Raw genomic sequence first — 16,557 nt, 5'->3', positions numbered from 1 at the left:
AGAACATATACACTCTCCTACAACACATGTGGTACATTCTCTACCGCAGGCCATATGCTAGGCCATAAAACAAGTATCAATAAATTGAAAAGGATTGAAAGTAGAGAATGATCTCCAACAACAAATGAATTAAATTAGAAGTCAATTACAGAAAGAAACCTGGGAAACCCACAAGTATGTGGAAATTAATATATCCCTAAATCAGGAATAGGTCAAAAGAAGAAATCAAAAGGAAAATGAGAAATCACCAGAGATGAATAAAAACAAAAACACACCAAAACTTACTGAACTGCTAATTGAGTACTTAGAAACTTACAGCTGTAAGTGCCTACATTTAAAGAGAGAAAATATAGGAAAACATTTTTATGAACTTGAGATACTTCTTAAATACCATAAAGACAGGAGAAAAAGAGGCCACAGAAGGGGGGAGGAATAATATTAAAAAAACAAATAATACTTATCCAAAATACAAAAAAAATTCCTTCAAATACATTACTGTTTTTTCTAAACCAAACACCACAAAGGAAAACTGACCAATAGATTTGAGCACTTTATGTACATTAGATATTCAAACACCAATAAACTTATGGGAAAATGGTTAACAACTTCACTCAATAGGGAAATGAAAATTAAAACCATAAATACCAACTCATACCCATCAGATCAGCAAAAATAAATAATACTAACAATTCCAATTGTTGGTGAGGATGTGGAGGGATGGGAACTCTCATAAACTGCTCATGGAACTATAAATTGTTACAACCATTTTTGGAAACCAGCAGTATCTACTAATGGCAAATTCATACCCATAACCCAGTAAATTTACTGTTAGGTATACATCAACAAATATTAATAGTATATGCAGAGACTGGTATAAACACATTCATACAGCATTACTAGTAATAGTTAAGAAGTGGAAACAATCTAAACAGCTATCAACAGATTATATAAACTGTGGTATATGCATACAAAGTAATAAAAATCAACTACAGTTACAGGATTAACATGGATGAGTATCAAAAACATCATGTGGAGCAAAAGTAGCTAGAAATGAAATACATACTATGTGAGTCAACTTATATGAAGTTCAATGACAGGCATTATTCAGTCAGAATAGTGATTTCTTTGGGGGAAAGAGAGAAGGCAGTAACTGATGGGAAAAGGAAGAGGGCTTCTGAAGTGCTGTCAAAGTTGTTTGTTGACTGAGTGGCAGTTACACAGATTACGGCTTATAATAATTCACTGAGCAAAAATTTGTGTGCATTTTCTTTCTTTCTTTTCTTTTTTTTTTAACATTTTATTTAGGGGCACTTGGGTGGCTTAGTCAATTAAATGCCTGCCTTCAGTTCAGGTCAGGATCACCAGTCCTGGGATCCAGGCCCACATTGGGCTCCCTGTTCAGCAGAGAGTTCACTTCTTTCTCTCCCTCTGCACCCAACCCCCCCGCCCCCCGCTGCTCATGCTCACCCTCCTCTCACACACTCTCTAATAAATAAAATATTTTTAAAAATTAAAATCAATCACATGGGGCACGTGGGTGGCTCAGTCTTTTAGATATTTGGCTCAGGTCATGGTAACAGGGCCTGAAGCCCAGGTGGGTTCTGCACTCAGCATGGAGTCCGCTTGAGATTCTCCCCCTCCACCCCAAATCTCACCCTACATGCACTCTCTAAAATAAATATTTAAAAAATAAAATACACTGCATTGCATCACAGTAAAATTACAGTACTTGAGCTTTATAGGGTAGTAACTTCTAAAGACAAGTACTTAAAAATATCACAAGGAAAAACTTGTGTAGAATTTAATAAAAGTATAAAACTTTACACGATGAAAAATTAAAAATACATAAAAAGAAAAAAATGATGGAGAAAATGGTCTATCAAGTATTACAAGGACTAACATCATTGCCTAAGATACAGACTTCAAGAAAAATTAGCAATGGGATTTTCTTGTACAAAGTTCAATTTCCCTAGCAATCAAGACATATCAACTGAAACAAGAAGATACCATTTAACAGATAAACTGAAGGAAACTTGTGTAATTCCTTTCTCTAGGGAGCACTTTGTTCATACCTCTGTGATAGAGATACAATTTCCTCCCTTCCTATTTTCCTTTTCTGAGAACCTTCCTTCACAGCAAAGGATTGCTCTAGGATCCACAAGAGAATAGTGAGTGCTACTCTAGTTCCTGAATTTCTAGTTTCTATTTCAGTCCCCTTGAGGCCTAACTGGGTTCTAAGACCTATATCTTTTTAAAAATAAATTTGTTTTGCTTAAGTTTTTTTCTAGCAACCAAGTGACCAATGGATATAATACCCTGATACAGTATATGCTACAACTACATGACAGCTCTTCTGTTTATATCAGAAGTTGAAAACTGGCAACTCAGATTGTTTTACCTGACCCACAAGGTGTTTCTCAAAAAGTATGAATTACATATTATGAATCATACTCTTCTTCACCAGACTTTGATCAAGTTCCTGGGAGGCAGGGACTCTATCTTATGTATCTTTGTTTTCCCAGTGCTAAACTCAATCCAAAAATACTTACTGACTGAATAAACTATGCCAATAACATTTCTATAAAACTCTAAAGTTCTGACAATTGATTCATATATGAGAAGCAATAGCAGACTCTAAAATCATAGTTATCCCACAGGGAAAACAATAAATAATGTCAATATACAATAAAACATAAAATATAGAACACATAAAAATGTGTCCTTTTGCCCAGTAAACCTTCAAATGTATATATACTGAAGAAACAATTCAAAGGAAGAAAAAATATTATATGCATAACAAATGCCACAATATCATAGTGAAAAGAAATAATAATTAAGTTTTGATAAACATATCAACTAAATAAGTTAGTATACATTCACTTAAAATATAATTATGAAAATTATGAGAACATATACAGATGAGGGAATGCAACCTAAATTTTTTTTAAAGATTTATTTATTTAACAGAGAGAGTGCACAAGCAGGGGAAGCAGGAGGCAGAGGGAGAGGAAGAAGCAGACTTTCCAATGACTCTCTAATATGAGCTTGTTTTTTTATACCTGCCTTTCTTCTCGGAAGCAAAGATTCACCAATGCATGAACACACACACAAACAGCAGCAGCAAGTAACTTAACCAAGGTCATATAGCTCAGAAGTGACAGTGAAAGGATATAAATCCACATCTATCGATAGTAAGCCCACAATCCTAACCCTCATACTAACTACACTGCCTACACACCCACTAATAAACACACATTATTAAGCATCTAGTGCACATAAAGCACTCTCCCTGGTATAAATAAGAACACACAAAAACACAATACATGGCACTTTTACAATTTTCAACGCAGTGCTTTATATGAAAAGCAAGATAAAGCATAAACATTGCTAATCCAAATTCAGTGTTTAATGCTTGATTAAATGTTGTAAGCATGTATCATAAATTTGATCAATTCTCAAGCTACAGAAAAGTACAAGAACTAAAATAATAAAAGTAGGAATTTTAAACATCTGAAATCAAAATAAATAAAAATAAAATAAACATCTGAAATCTGCCTCTGTCAGACACAACTCTGCTAGAATTCAACAGCCCAGGAAAACAATTCTTGTGTATGTATCAAGTGTACTCCAGCCATAAGAGACCTTTATCCAGATAGTACTTGTTTTTTTATTCTTATCATTTAAACAAAGAAAAAATTTTAATTTGAAAGCATCAATAATAGTATTATTTAACATATAACTACTGGTTAATGCGCCACAAATTTCTCATTTAACGCTCCACAACCTTGTGAAGTACTGCTATTCCATCTTACAACCAAGAAAATCTACAGGTGAGGAGGGATGCCTGGGTGGCTGTCAGTTAAACCTCCAACTCCAGGTTTCAGCTCAGGTTATGATCTCAGGGTCAGGAGACTGAGCCCCAATTCCACTTTATGTTGGGCATGGAGTCTACTTAACGTTCTCTCTCTCACTCTTCTCCACTCCTCCTTCTTAAATAAAAATAAAATTTTAGAAATAATAGAACCACTATATCAAAAGAGGGAAAGGAAAGGAAAGGAAAGGAAAGGAAAGGAAAGGAAAGGAAAGGAAAGGAAAGGGAAAAGGGAAAAGGGAAAAGGGAAGAAAAAAGAAAGAAAAAAGAAAAGAAAAGAAAGAAGAAAGAAAGAAAAGAAAAGAAAAGAAAAGAAAAGAAAAGAAAAGAAAAGAAAAGAAAAGAAAAGAAAGAAAAGAAAATTCATGGGTGAGGCAATGAGAGATTAAGTGTAATAAGTGACAAAATCCAAACTGGAACCAAGGCCTAACAAATGCATGCTTGTAACTATTATGTTACACTAACTTTTTAAATCATAACGCTTTTTAACATATAGTATCAATATTCAAAAACTAAGTATAATGCTTTCAACTAGGTCAAACAAATAGGACACTAGGAAAAAAGAAGAGCTTGTAGGATGCTGCCACTTATTAATCTTAGGGTTTTTTTTGTTGTTGTTTAAAAATACAAAATTTGTTTAAATAGAGTATGAAATGCCCAGAGAAAATATAACAAAGCATTTAATAAACTCAATTAGATACATGTTCAGTGTCAGGTTTGTAACCCTTCATTAAGTGCAAGACACTGTGTTAATACTATTGAAGTCCAATACTTCTTAGGGTGAGTTGAACCCTACTGATTCAAAAATACATGCCCAGGGACGCCTGGGTGGCTCAGTTGTGGAGCATCTGCCTTTGGCTCAGGTGGTAATCTTGGGGTCCTGGGATTGAGTTCCACAAAGGGAGCCTGCTTCTCCCTCTGCCTATGTTTCTGCCTCTCTGTGTCTCTCATGAATAAATTAAAAAAAAAAAAACTTTAAATGCCCATCTCACACATTTTTTATATATAAACTGAGAACAATCCTTTAAATAATTAATTTGGTAACATTCATCAAAAGTCCTAAAATTTTGTCCTGACAATTCCATTGAGAACAATCTTTAAAAAATAAAAAAACTTTTTACTCAAAGATATTCATTATATCATTATCTAAGTGGCCAAAAAATAAAATTTAAATTATAAAGAAATTTTAAAAATAGCCTAAATAACTACCTATAATAGTTATTTTTGTTCACCGTAATCCCTTTCTCAGGAAAACTACCACTCAACTAATCTGTGTGATCTTATTGTCAATCTTGATTTTCTGTGGGTTCCCCAACTCACTCTACCCAAAACCATAGTGGCTAGTGACTTTGCAGTACTTCATCTCCCAGGTCCCAGGGACTGACTAAGAAATTGACAATTAAAATACATCAGCATCAACCTGTGGACATCAAGAAAGAGAGGTTGTCTTGCATTGTGTTGCTACGCTAAAAGCTATGAGTGTCTTTAAGTTCCAGAAAGAAAAAGCTAGAAGAACCCAGAAATGGAAACAGAGGGACGCCTGGGTGGCTCAGCAATTGAGCGTCTGCCTTCAGCCCAGGGCATGATCCTGAAGTCCCAGGACTGAGTCCCACATTGGGCTCCCTGCATGGGCCTGCTTCTCCCTCTGCCTATGTCTCTGCCTCTCTCTCTCTCTGTGTGTGTGACAGAAAAGAAAAGAGAGAGAAGAGAAGAGAAGAGAAGAGAAGAGAAGAGAAGAGAAGAGAAGAGAAGAGAAGAGAAGAGAAGAGAAGAGAAGAGAAAAGAAATCAATGACATTATCTGAGCTCTTAAATCAAAATTATTTCCAAAGTCATCTCATCCCCCTCTACACATATAATTTCCAGTTATATAAACTAATAAATTCTTTTTAACTTACCAAAGCATGTGTTAAGTTTTTATCACAAGTAAGCAAGAGGACCATGACTAACACACCACCTAAAGAATGTTTAACTGAGTTAATAATAGTACATCCATTCAATGGAATACTGCTGACAAAGCAGTTTAACTGTTAACCTGCATGACTAGTTTTAATCCTGGCTCTGCTACATATTCTCTACGTGTTCTTCAGTAAGTTACTGAACCTCTCCGGGCCTCTATTTCCTCATCTGTAAAATAAGGATATAATGGTACTCATTTCATACGATTGTTAGAAGTAAATGAGTTACTATTTACAAAGTACCTGGAACAGGGCCTACCACTAAAGTATATGTATAAATAAATTAAGATATAAAAAGATATATAAATGAGATACATAAGTAAAAGTAACACAACATTGACAAAATCACATAATTACAGCGGTATTTTTAAAGACTTGTGCCCCGAAAAATGAAAAACTAGTTTTAAAGAAGCAAACACACTATTTACCAGAAGCACAGGAAAAAAAATTGGGATGTGCCTCAGATCTTACAAGAGACAGGATGAATCTGACTGGCTTCAAACAAATCCCTATGACCTTCTCCAGTGGCACTATACTTATCATCAGACAGGAAGCACATACCTACTGTCAAGTGTGGAATCATGAAATCATACAATGTATCACATTTAACAATAGTTGCAGATACTATTAACAAGAAAACTTAAAAATTTAAATCTAGAAAAAGTCTGTCATCTCCAGCTAAACTGGTTTCCCAGGAAGGCACACATTATGAGCATAACCAATTCTTAATAATTCATATTAATGAAGAATAAATATTACAAGTCATCTACAAAAGTCACTCATATCTGACTTTGTAATGCATCTTTGTAGAATGTAAGCATTTTTGCTTAAATATGGGTATAACTTGTCTTCTTGATATTCTCAACAGTTCAGACCTAATAATGAAGCCACATGAGAAGATTTAAGTTTCAAAACCTAAAAAAAAGGGATCCCTGGGTGGTGCAGCGGTTTAGCGCCTGCCTTTGGCCCAGGGCGCGATCCTGGAGACCTGGGATCGAATCCCACGTCGGGCTCCCGGTGCATGGAGCCTGCTTCTCCCTCTGCCTGTGTCTCTGCCTCTCTCTTTCTCTCTGTGTGACTATCATAAATAAATAAAAAAAAATTAAAAAAAAAAAAAACCTAAAAAAAATAGTTTCAGAACCTACTCCCTGGATCAGCTCTTCGTATCTTTCCACACCATGCTTTGAATTCCTATTAACTTACTCAAATTCTGTCTCTCGTTAGATTTACTAAATAATACATGTTACCAAGAGATTTGTTTTATAAGCAATAAAGTAATTAAAATTAAATGCTTTAGGGATGCCTGGGTGGCTCAGTGGTTGGGTGTCTGCCCTTGGGCTTAGGGCGTGATCCTGGGATCAGGGATTGAGTCTCACATCAAGTCCCACATCGGGCTCCCCACAAGGAGCCTGCTTCTCTCTCTGCCTGTGTCTCTGCCTCTTTCTCTCTCTCTCATAAATAAATAAAAATCTTAAAAAATAAAATAAAATAAAACTATGTGCTTTAAAAATACTTCTTATAGATGTGCCATATTGAGCTTCAAGCCTCTTTTCCCTGCCCATGTCAAACACTAATAGCAAAGATCCACCACTAAAGCACTCAATTTTATTCAGAGACTTTTTTTTAAAGATTTTTTTATTCATGAGACACAGAAAAAGAGAAGCAGAGACATATGCAGAGGGAGAAGCAGGCTCCCTGTGGGGAGCCGGATGCGGGACTCAATCCCGGGACTCGATCCCAGGACTCCAGGATCATACCCTGAGCCTAAGCCAGACACTTAACTGCTGAGCCACCCAGGCATCCCTATTCAGAGCCTTATGCATGAGATTATAAAGCAGCCACAGTAAGTAGTAACTCCTGTACTGACTGGAAAATTCTTTGTTCAAATTCTAATGTTTGTTATGGCTGTGGTGGGCTTATAGGCCAAAAAAGGAAGATAAATGGCATCCCAATTTAGAGTATTAAACATAAAAATAAGGTTTTTCATTAGTGTACCTCTAACATTTCCCATGAAAGAACTGAACATATCTGAAAAAATGAAATATAAGATTTGCACAGCTGGCACAGCCTTCTAAACTGGGTTGCTTGACTTGGGGCTTATTACGCATGTTACTTTTTATTTTTTATTTTTACTTTTTGCATGTTACTTTTTAATCTTATCTTCCTAAATGTATAAAACTCATGCAAAAAACAAATAATAAAAGTTTACAGATAAACTTAATGAGCCTAAGAGACTGATTAGTAAATTAAAATTTAAAAAAAAAAAAAACTAAGAAATTAACCAAAACCAAATTTCTCTATTTTAGGCAATACATCCTTGTGGGTAAAATGCAGACTTTGTTCAAATCTCAGCCCTAACTGCATCATGGGCAAGGGTCTTCACTTCTCTGTGCTTCAGTTTCCTCGTCTGTAAAATGAGAATGAAAGTTATATATACCTCAGCTATAAGAATTAAATAGCTAACTAAACTGTAGTTATTATTGTTGCTGCTAACCATATGACTCTCTAAAGTATAACCTGCCTAAGAATTACTAACATAAGCATCTTCCTGGATCTGAAAATATATGCACATCAAGATATATAATCACTCCATTTTTAAGCAAACTTAACAGTCCCTCAACAAAACTTTTGTTGGGGGCCAATTCTACAGAGGACGTCCTAGTATGCACCAAATACAGAAATGAACAAAACTGTCTCTGAATTCAAGACTTTTCCAACTAGTAGACAAAATAAATAAAACTATAATAAAAGGTAACATGATGGAGATGCTATGAAATCATGACAAATCAAAACACTAATAAACAGAAAACACCTAAGTCAGGGTTGGTGGGGGGAGCAAACACTTCTTCCTGAATCTAATTACTTCATTACAGAGTATCACACTGTCATTTATGTAATTAACATAGTTTTTAATATATTCATAACAAGGCTTTAGAACGTAGACCATTAAAAAAAAAAAAAGATCATTCAGCACACTACATACCACGGTGATAAATAAACCTGACATTTTTTTTTCGTAACAATGAAGGCTATCTTCTCTTAACAAACCCAAACGCAACCTTGAAAAAAGGTCACACTGCTTCTTTAGGAAACATTTCTCTCACCAATAAATGAAAGCTCCCAAATTCTCCTCCAGTAAGTTTTATTAGGTCTAATGTCAAAAGAATAGTATTTTTGAAAGACCTTTGAGAGCCTTGAATCCAAACCCCCTCATTTTACAGATGAAAAGAAGCCACAAAGTACAAAGAAAAAAAAAAAAGCACTAAGTGAGAGTCAGAAAACTGAATTTTGGTCCCAAGTCTTTCACAGCGAAAGCCTGGGCAAATAATCTAAGTTTCCTCATCTGTAAAATGAGAGGTTTGGACTCAATTGCTTCGAACGTCCCTTTCAGCTCTACAATTCTCATTTTATGAAACTGAAGCAGAGATAAGCAACTGGCCCAAGGTTACACAGCTAGTTAATGGCAAAGCAGGGACTACAGTAGGATTCCAATTATAACCAATGCACTTTCTCATCTGTCCCATACTGCTTCTGCTTCATAACACTATTCTTCTAAATTATTCTAAGATTTTTGGAAATTATTAACAACCATGAAGGATTTTATGAAACTAAATGACTTATTTCTATGGTTCTTCTATAGAAAATGAGCTCTAAACCCAAATGCTACAAGTACATGTAGTCTCAAACTGTGTGTCACTACACAGTTGACCTCAACAAAATTATGGGAATTTATGCTTAACTTCCCTAAAATCTAACCTTTCAATCCAACTCACAGAAGAGATTATGTTCCTTATAAAATTAAAATATGAATTGTTAGGAGTAATGATAAATATTATATACATAATTCTCTGAATAAGATGAAAATTAAAATTCTTCACTTTAGAGCGCCTGGGTGGCTCAGTGGTTGAATGTGTCTGCCTTTGGCTCAGGTCGTGATCCTGTTGGGAGCCTGCTTCTCCCTCTGCCTAGGTCTCTGCCTCTCTCTGTGTCTTTCTCATGAGTAAATAAAATCTTAACTAAATTAATTAATTTAATTAGATTCTTCACTTATAACTTATATTCTGGTTATACTTGATATGCATTTTTAAGTTCAAGAGTAATCAACTTAGACACTTTTCCTTCATGTATCCTGAAAAGACTTTTTTTTTTTTTTAAGATTTTATTTATTTACTCACAAGAGACAGAGAGAGAGAGAGAGAGAGAGAGAGAGAGAGAGAGAGAGAGAGAGGCAGAGACACAGGTAGAGGGGGAAGCAGGGAGCCCAACGTGGGACTCAATTCCAGGTCTCCAGGATCACGCCCTGGGCTGAAGGCGGCGCCGGCGCTAAACCACTGAGCCACCGGGGCTGCCCAAAAAACTCTCTAACTTTAAAACCATTAGAAAAGATTAAGCATTCCCCTGAACACATAAACAATCACAAATAAAAGACTACATGGTGATAGGTTCTCTTTCAAAACTGAAAATCAGCCCCCTCAGTATTCTAAATTCTGTGCCCAAATATATTACAAACTCTACTAAACTGTATCACAAGCAGCATCTGATTCCCCAAAATGCCTTCAAAGCTTATTATATTTCACAGGGAATTTAGCAAGATTTCAGGAGGACTGATAATGCGGATTCCAGAAAATAGAGGAAAAACACAATAAAAATGCAAAATATAATCAACAATAGTTTCATACTAGTGGCTGAAGAGAATACTCAAAATTATATATACATATAGAAGTAAAGTTTAACTACAGTATTTAGATATTTTTTAAAAATCCACAGAATGTTTACATTTTTAAAGTGGATGGGACCTAAAGTCACTTAATCCAGTAGCATCCAAAATAAGACTCGATCTCTCCCCTACCCAAAAATGTCCCTGTAGACTGCTTTAAATTCTTTCTGCTATATACTTTTTCCTAATTTAAATTTTGTTAGTTAACATATAGTGCAATATTGCTTTCTGAAATTACTAAAAACTTTTAAGATCAGTTTTTTCCACTGCTGGAGAAGTCTAGCATTGTCAAAAAATTATACTGCATTCTATCTATGCCTTTCTAACTTTCAGCTGCTAGTCTACATTCTAAAGACAGAATGCATCTACTCTCTCTGCTATTTATGTTTTTGGAAGACCTGAAGATAGCTGTTACGCTTTGCATTCTTTTAGTGGTCTCTTCTTTAGGCTATAAATGTTATGGTCCACAGATTACTTACTTGTGGGTCCTGGAGACAATTCTGAAATACAATGAACTTCCACACTGCAAGAAACGTTTTAAAAAACTGCCTCTTGTCAAATTTTGGTGTAATATCAAAGAAAAATATATACAATTTATAAAAGGACTATTAAAATACACCAAGTTTTCTAACTACAAAGCTATTCGAAGCTGGATTCTCTTCACAATACCTCAATCAAAATATATCACAACAGACTAAAGCAGAAGCAAACTTTAGCTGTCTTCTAATAAGCCAGAAATCAAAGTGATGCAAGAATATGAAACAAGGGCACCTGGTGGCTTAGTGGCTGAGCATCTGCCTTTGGCTCAGGTCACGATCCCAGGGTCCTGGAATCAAGTCCTGCATCAGGCTCTCCATCTCCATGGGGAGCCCGCTTCTCCCTCTTCCTATGTCTCTCTTTGTCTGTGTCTCTCATGAATAAACAAATAAACTCTTAAAAAAAAAAAAAGAATATGAAACAAGCCACTAGTTTCCCTAACATTTTTGTTTTAGAATATTTAATCATGGGATCCCTGGGTGGCGCAGCGGTTTGGCGCCTGCCTTTGGCCCAGGGCGTGATCCTGGAAACCCGGGATCGAATCCCACGTCAGGCTCCCTGTGCATGGAGCCTGCTTCTCCCTCTGCCTATGTCTCTGCCTCTCTCTCTGTGTGTGACTATCATAAAAAAAAAAAAAGAATACTTAATCATTTGAAAATTTGTTAACAAGTAATCAGCTTATTATTTTTGATAAGTAACTTTGAAACTATTTCTAAAACAGTAAATACCAATAGACATAACCCAGATAAATAAAATTTCTGTGGCATCCTCAGTAATTTTTAAGAGAGTAAAGGGTTCCTGAGACCAAAACATGTGTTTCCCAGGGACAGATTCCCAGACAGCTAACTATCCTGGATTCTCTCCTTTCTCACTTTCGCCTAATACATAAATGTGCCTCTATAAAGAAGATACCTACCACATTATCTATTCATAAGCTAAAATCCTTAAACATACAACCCTGTCCTCCTACAGCTAATGATTTCAAGAAACTAAAAGGGCCACGTGGTACACGTACACCTTTATTTTTAACAACTCCCTACAGGTATTACTCAATCATCCAGTGTCAAGTATCTTAAATCTTCTAAGGGATGCAATCTGTAAACAGGAAAACAGAGCAAGTTTAATTACACTGTACCACCTTTTTAAGCAAACTACTTTCACTATTTACATAAAAGTAAAGCATATTATTCATATCTGGTAAGATGAACAGAAAAGAAAATGCTAGTCTTCTGTATAATCTTTTGATTCTTAGCAATAATTAATTCCAAAGTACCCACATACTAATAGAAAAAAAAAATCTGTTATTCTAGCCAATATGACTCTGGGTTCCTAGGTCTCAGTAAAGCAAAATTGACCACTATTTGGAAATTTACTTAATTTCTTAATTTCCCATTTCCTTAATCACAGGATTATTAGAAGATAAAATGGGATAGAGATCACAGGCTTAAAAGATCCAACATGAAATCTAGAGCTACACTGCTGAGAACCTCTCAGGGAAGTTCAAGATTGATAAAGGAAAATCTCTGAGATTCAGGAAAAGCAGTTGTCTACTTTGTATCATACCAATTCCTAAATTCCCAGACGCCTGGGTGGCTCAGCGGTTTGGCGCCTGCCCTCGGCCCAGGGAGTGATTCTGGAGAGCCAGGATCGAGTCCCACGTTTGGCTCCCTGCATCGAGCCTGTTTCTCTCTCTCTGCCTGTCTCTGCCTCTCTTTCTGTATCTCTCATTAATAAATAAATAAAATCTTTAAAAAAAAATTCCTCAATTCCAACAAATCCCTAAATCTTATTATAATATTTAAATATTATTAGGTATGCTTTATTTGTAATCAAATTAAACTCTATAAAGATGAGCATGAGAACAGGGTAAGAAAGGAAGAAAGCCAAAATGTGAAGCACTGAAAATAATGTTACAATACTAGATTTTTGGTTTCAAATATATCAAAACTTCAAAATAATCAATTTTTACAGATATTTACAATATATCTTCAAAAACAGCCCATTTTCAAAGTTAAAGTTTGCTTAAGAGCACTTCATCACATAACCTTAAAAATACATGTACACATGTATCTTTTAAGTCCAAATTTTTCTATTATATATTACATTAAATTGGTTCAATTCTTCAGAAACCAAGTTTGTTCTCACCTTGATACATATATTCAAGTTCTACTAATATTAATTATTCTTACAGTCACTGCAAGTCCAAAGGTCTCTCAACTTACATCAATTTATACAATATACTAACACGTACACCTGCAAAAGATGCTAAACACTTGTTAAAACGAAAACTGGGATCTCACTCAATAGAAAATGTCTTCATCGTATATCTAGGGTTTCATATATGCAATTCCTGTTAGCACTAACGATATGAGACTGTAGCTTCAAGATAAATATATATAACCCTTGAGAAGATTAACACAGTTTTAACTTACATGCTGGTTGGTCAAAAAGAAATACACCACTGTGGCCATAGAGGTACTTGGTGAAATATAACGATCACAAAAGCATGTCTTGTTTTTTCATTAACAAAAGATTCACTAATTTACTTTATATAAAAGCCTACTGTACCTCAAACTTCTAGAAAGAATTCTGGTTATTCAGAAGTTCAAGCTAAATTATTCCAACCCCTCAGAATTTTCAAACGTCGGGAAAAGTACAGAATAGTATAGAAGTTTGTTTTTGTTTTTTTGTTTTTTTTTTTTTTAACTAGAGTTGAAGTAATCTCAGAAACTCACAATCTAGATTTTGCAGTCCCCAAATTACTGATAATTGGTGTTACAGATGAACAATTCAACACTATGTCCTCAGTATCTAGTTCAGCCCCTGGCTCACAGAAATGGCTCAACAAATATTTGAGAAATGAAGGAATGAAAAAAAGGTAAAGCCTTTTAAAAGGCAGTCTTTCCCATGGCCATCATTTACTATAACTCACTGCACTCTCACTGATAACACTACCATTAAGCATCTTAATGAAACTACAAAAGTAGAAGTATGCTAAAAGCACCAACTGCTCTGTCTACAAAATAGATTTTGAAACATTCATTTACAAATTTTCAAGTGCAAAAAGAAAAATCGCCAGATGCACTAAATTTGAATTAGTCAAAAAATAAACTTTTATCTTCTGATAATCAGAACTCGGTGTTGGGGGTGAGATGGAAAGGGGTCTGTTAATACATTCTGCATGTCTAATGGATGCCATAAATCAAATCTTTCCATGAATTTTCTGGAGCAAATTCATGCCAATCTTTGAGCCTATTGTCACTTTCACACATGCTCACAGGAACAAAATGACAAAGAATGCTATGCCTGAACCACTAGATTCAGGGCACAAAACACTTGATTAACAATTGTCAAGGCCGGATAGTAAATATTGACAGAGATCTTCAAAATAAATTAACCCCACCGATTCCTACATAAATTAAAGCTCCTGGTTTCTTTGAAGGATTCACCAGACTACTGGACTTCCAGACGTTTTTTTTTTTTTTTTTTTTGAAAATGTGGCTTCAGTCTCCCTGTGTGACACAACTGGGAGTGCACAGAACAACCCATTTACCAATTGCTGATGAATACCGCTAAACGTTTTCCCAGACAAAAGGGGCGTCAAACGCCGATTCCACGCGCGTTTCATTCTTCCCCCCATAAACGCGCGTTCCCCCAGATTTCACCTTATGTCGTACACTTAAAGTTAAATACAGCAAGTTAAAAATTTTAAGTCAAAAGCACTCCAGTGTCTTACTATGGCTGTGTAACTGCTACATCTGGCGGCAGCACCCTTTGCATGCAAGAAACCAGAAAACTTAGAAAACAATTGCTAACCGATCCGGTGCGTGTTTGCATTCACCTTTACCCCGGTTGTTTCCCGCAAGACCCCACGACCCTGCGAGAGAGAGAGAGAGAGAGAGAGAGAGAGAGAGAGAGAGAGAGAGAGAGAAGGGAGGGAGAGAGAGAGGACGCACAGACGCGCGGGAGGTGATGGCGAAGGAAGAGAAAGTTGCAGCCATCTGGAGGGGGTGGTTTTAAAAGCCTGCCCACGAGTCCAGCCTGTCGTTTAAACTGCTCTAAGGGGCCAGGCGGGGGATCCAAGTCGGGCTTTGACAATGTAAGCGACTCTCCCCGCCCCCCACCCCCCACCCCCGCCCCAGGGGCAGGGGCCGTGCCAGCGAGGGCATCCTCCTCCGGGTCCCGGGCTGCGAGGCTCGCCGAGCGGGGACCGCCTCTAGGGGAGGAGTGCGCGGGGGAAGGGGAGGGGGCTCAGGGATGAAGGCTTCACCGGGAGGGAAAACCCACCGGAGAGCGGAGGCCAGGAGGTTAAGAGCGCTGAGTGTACTAGCAAATGGAGCAGAAAGGGGCAGGCGTCCGGGGGGAGCGGGGGGGGGGCCTTCCCACCCTAGCAGCCAGGCTGCTCGGAGCCCCGTGCGAGTCTGCGCGCCGCGCCCCGCGCCCTCCGGCGCGCACCCCCTCGGCCGCCGCCGCCGCCGCCCGCGAACCGCCCCCCGCAGCCCGGCGGCCTCGCGTCCACCTCGCCACCATCCCCCACCCTGGGGTCGGGGAGACACCCGGGGGGGAGGGAGGGGAGGCCCGCGAGCGGGCGGGCGCGACGGCGCTTACCTTCCCTGGGCCTCCCGGATGGCGGCGTGTGATTCAGCAGGGACCTGGCCGCCGCCGCCGAGCCCGGGGTTGGAGACGTGGAGAGCTGGGACCAAGATGGCGGCCCCTCCAAACTTCCACTGCTACTTTGGACACTCATCAAGCTACTTTCTGGGAACCCGACTCCCCCCGTGCGACGGCGGCGGCGGCGGCGGCGGCAACGGCCCCGGCACCCGCCTCCGTCATGGCGGGGGCCGCGCGCTGAGGGCGAGCGACGGAGCGAGGGAGGGCAGGGAGGGGAGAGTCAAGGGGATGGGGGAGGAAGCCGAGGAGGGGGGGAGGGGGGAGGGAAGAGGTGAGGGGAGGAGGAAAAGGGGGAGAAGCGAGGGAGCAGGCGGGCGCGCCGGGGAGGAGGCGGGGGGAAGGAGCGCGGAGGCGTCGAGGGGGCGCCCGCCGGGTGCGGGCGGAGCGCGGGCAGCGCCGGCCGAGGGCACTTCCGCGAGCGGAACCTGCCGGCACCTCTGCAGTGCGTCGGCCCCCGGCGTCGCCTGGGCGGCGGCGGCGGCGGCGGGCGGTGGGTGGCGGCTGAGGCGGCTGAGGCGGCGGGGTAACCTCTGCATCAGTTACAGGCGGCGGCGGCGTCACGCGCCGCCTGTGCAAACACTATCGCGAGGCTCCTGTGCCTCCGGTAGCGGCGGCGGCGGCGGCGGCGGCCGCGGGAGCAGGCAGGGGGGAGGGACCTGCCAGGGGTGGGGGGCGGGGGTGGGGAGGGAGCCCGCGCGCCACGGACGGAGGGAGGGAGGGAGGGAGGGAGGAGACGCGGGCGCCCGGCGCCCCTGGCGCCCCCGCCGATCGCAGCGCGGGGCCGGCGGACTGGAGAGCGCGGGG

General features: G+C 39.2%; 1 protein-coding gene across 1 annotated transcript in view; it reads right to left on the bottom strand.

Moving 5' to 3' along the window:
- Window positions 1–15,972, bottom strand: part of TLK1 (tousled like kinase 1) — a 145,534-nt gene extending 129,562 nt beyond the window's left edge. The window contains exon 1 of the mRNA XM_055307849.1: window positions 15,691–15,972. Coding sequence (XP_055163824.1) covers window positions 15,691–15,829 — 139 coding nt within the window. The 5' untranslated portion in view covers window positions 15,830–15,972. The remainder of the gene's footprint in view (window positions 1–15,690) is intronic.
- Window positions 15,973–16,557: the final 585 nt, after the last annotated feature.

The sequence above is a fragment of the Nyctereutes procyonoides genome, unplaced genomic scaffold, assembly GCF_905146905.1.
Source record: "Nyctereutes procyonoides isolate TBG_1078 unplaced genomic scaffold, NYPRO_anot_genome, whole genome shotgun sequence".
NCBI classification, from domain to species: Eukaryota; Metazoa; Chordata; class Mammalia; order Carnivora; family Canidae; genus Nyctereutes; species Nyctereutes procyonoides.
This window is presented reverse-complemented; position numbering and strand designations above follow the sequence as displayed.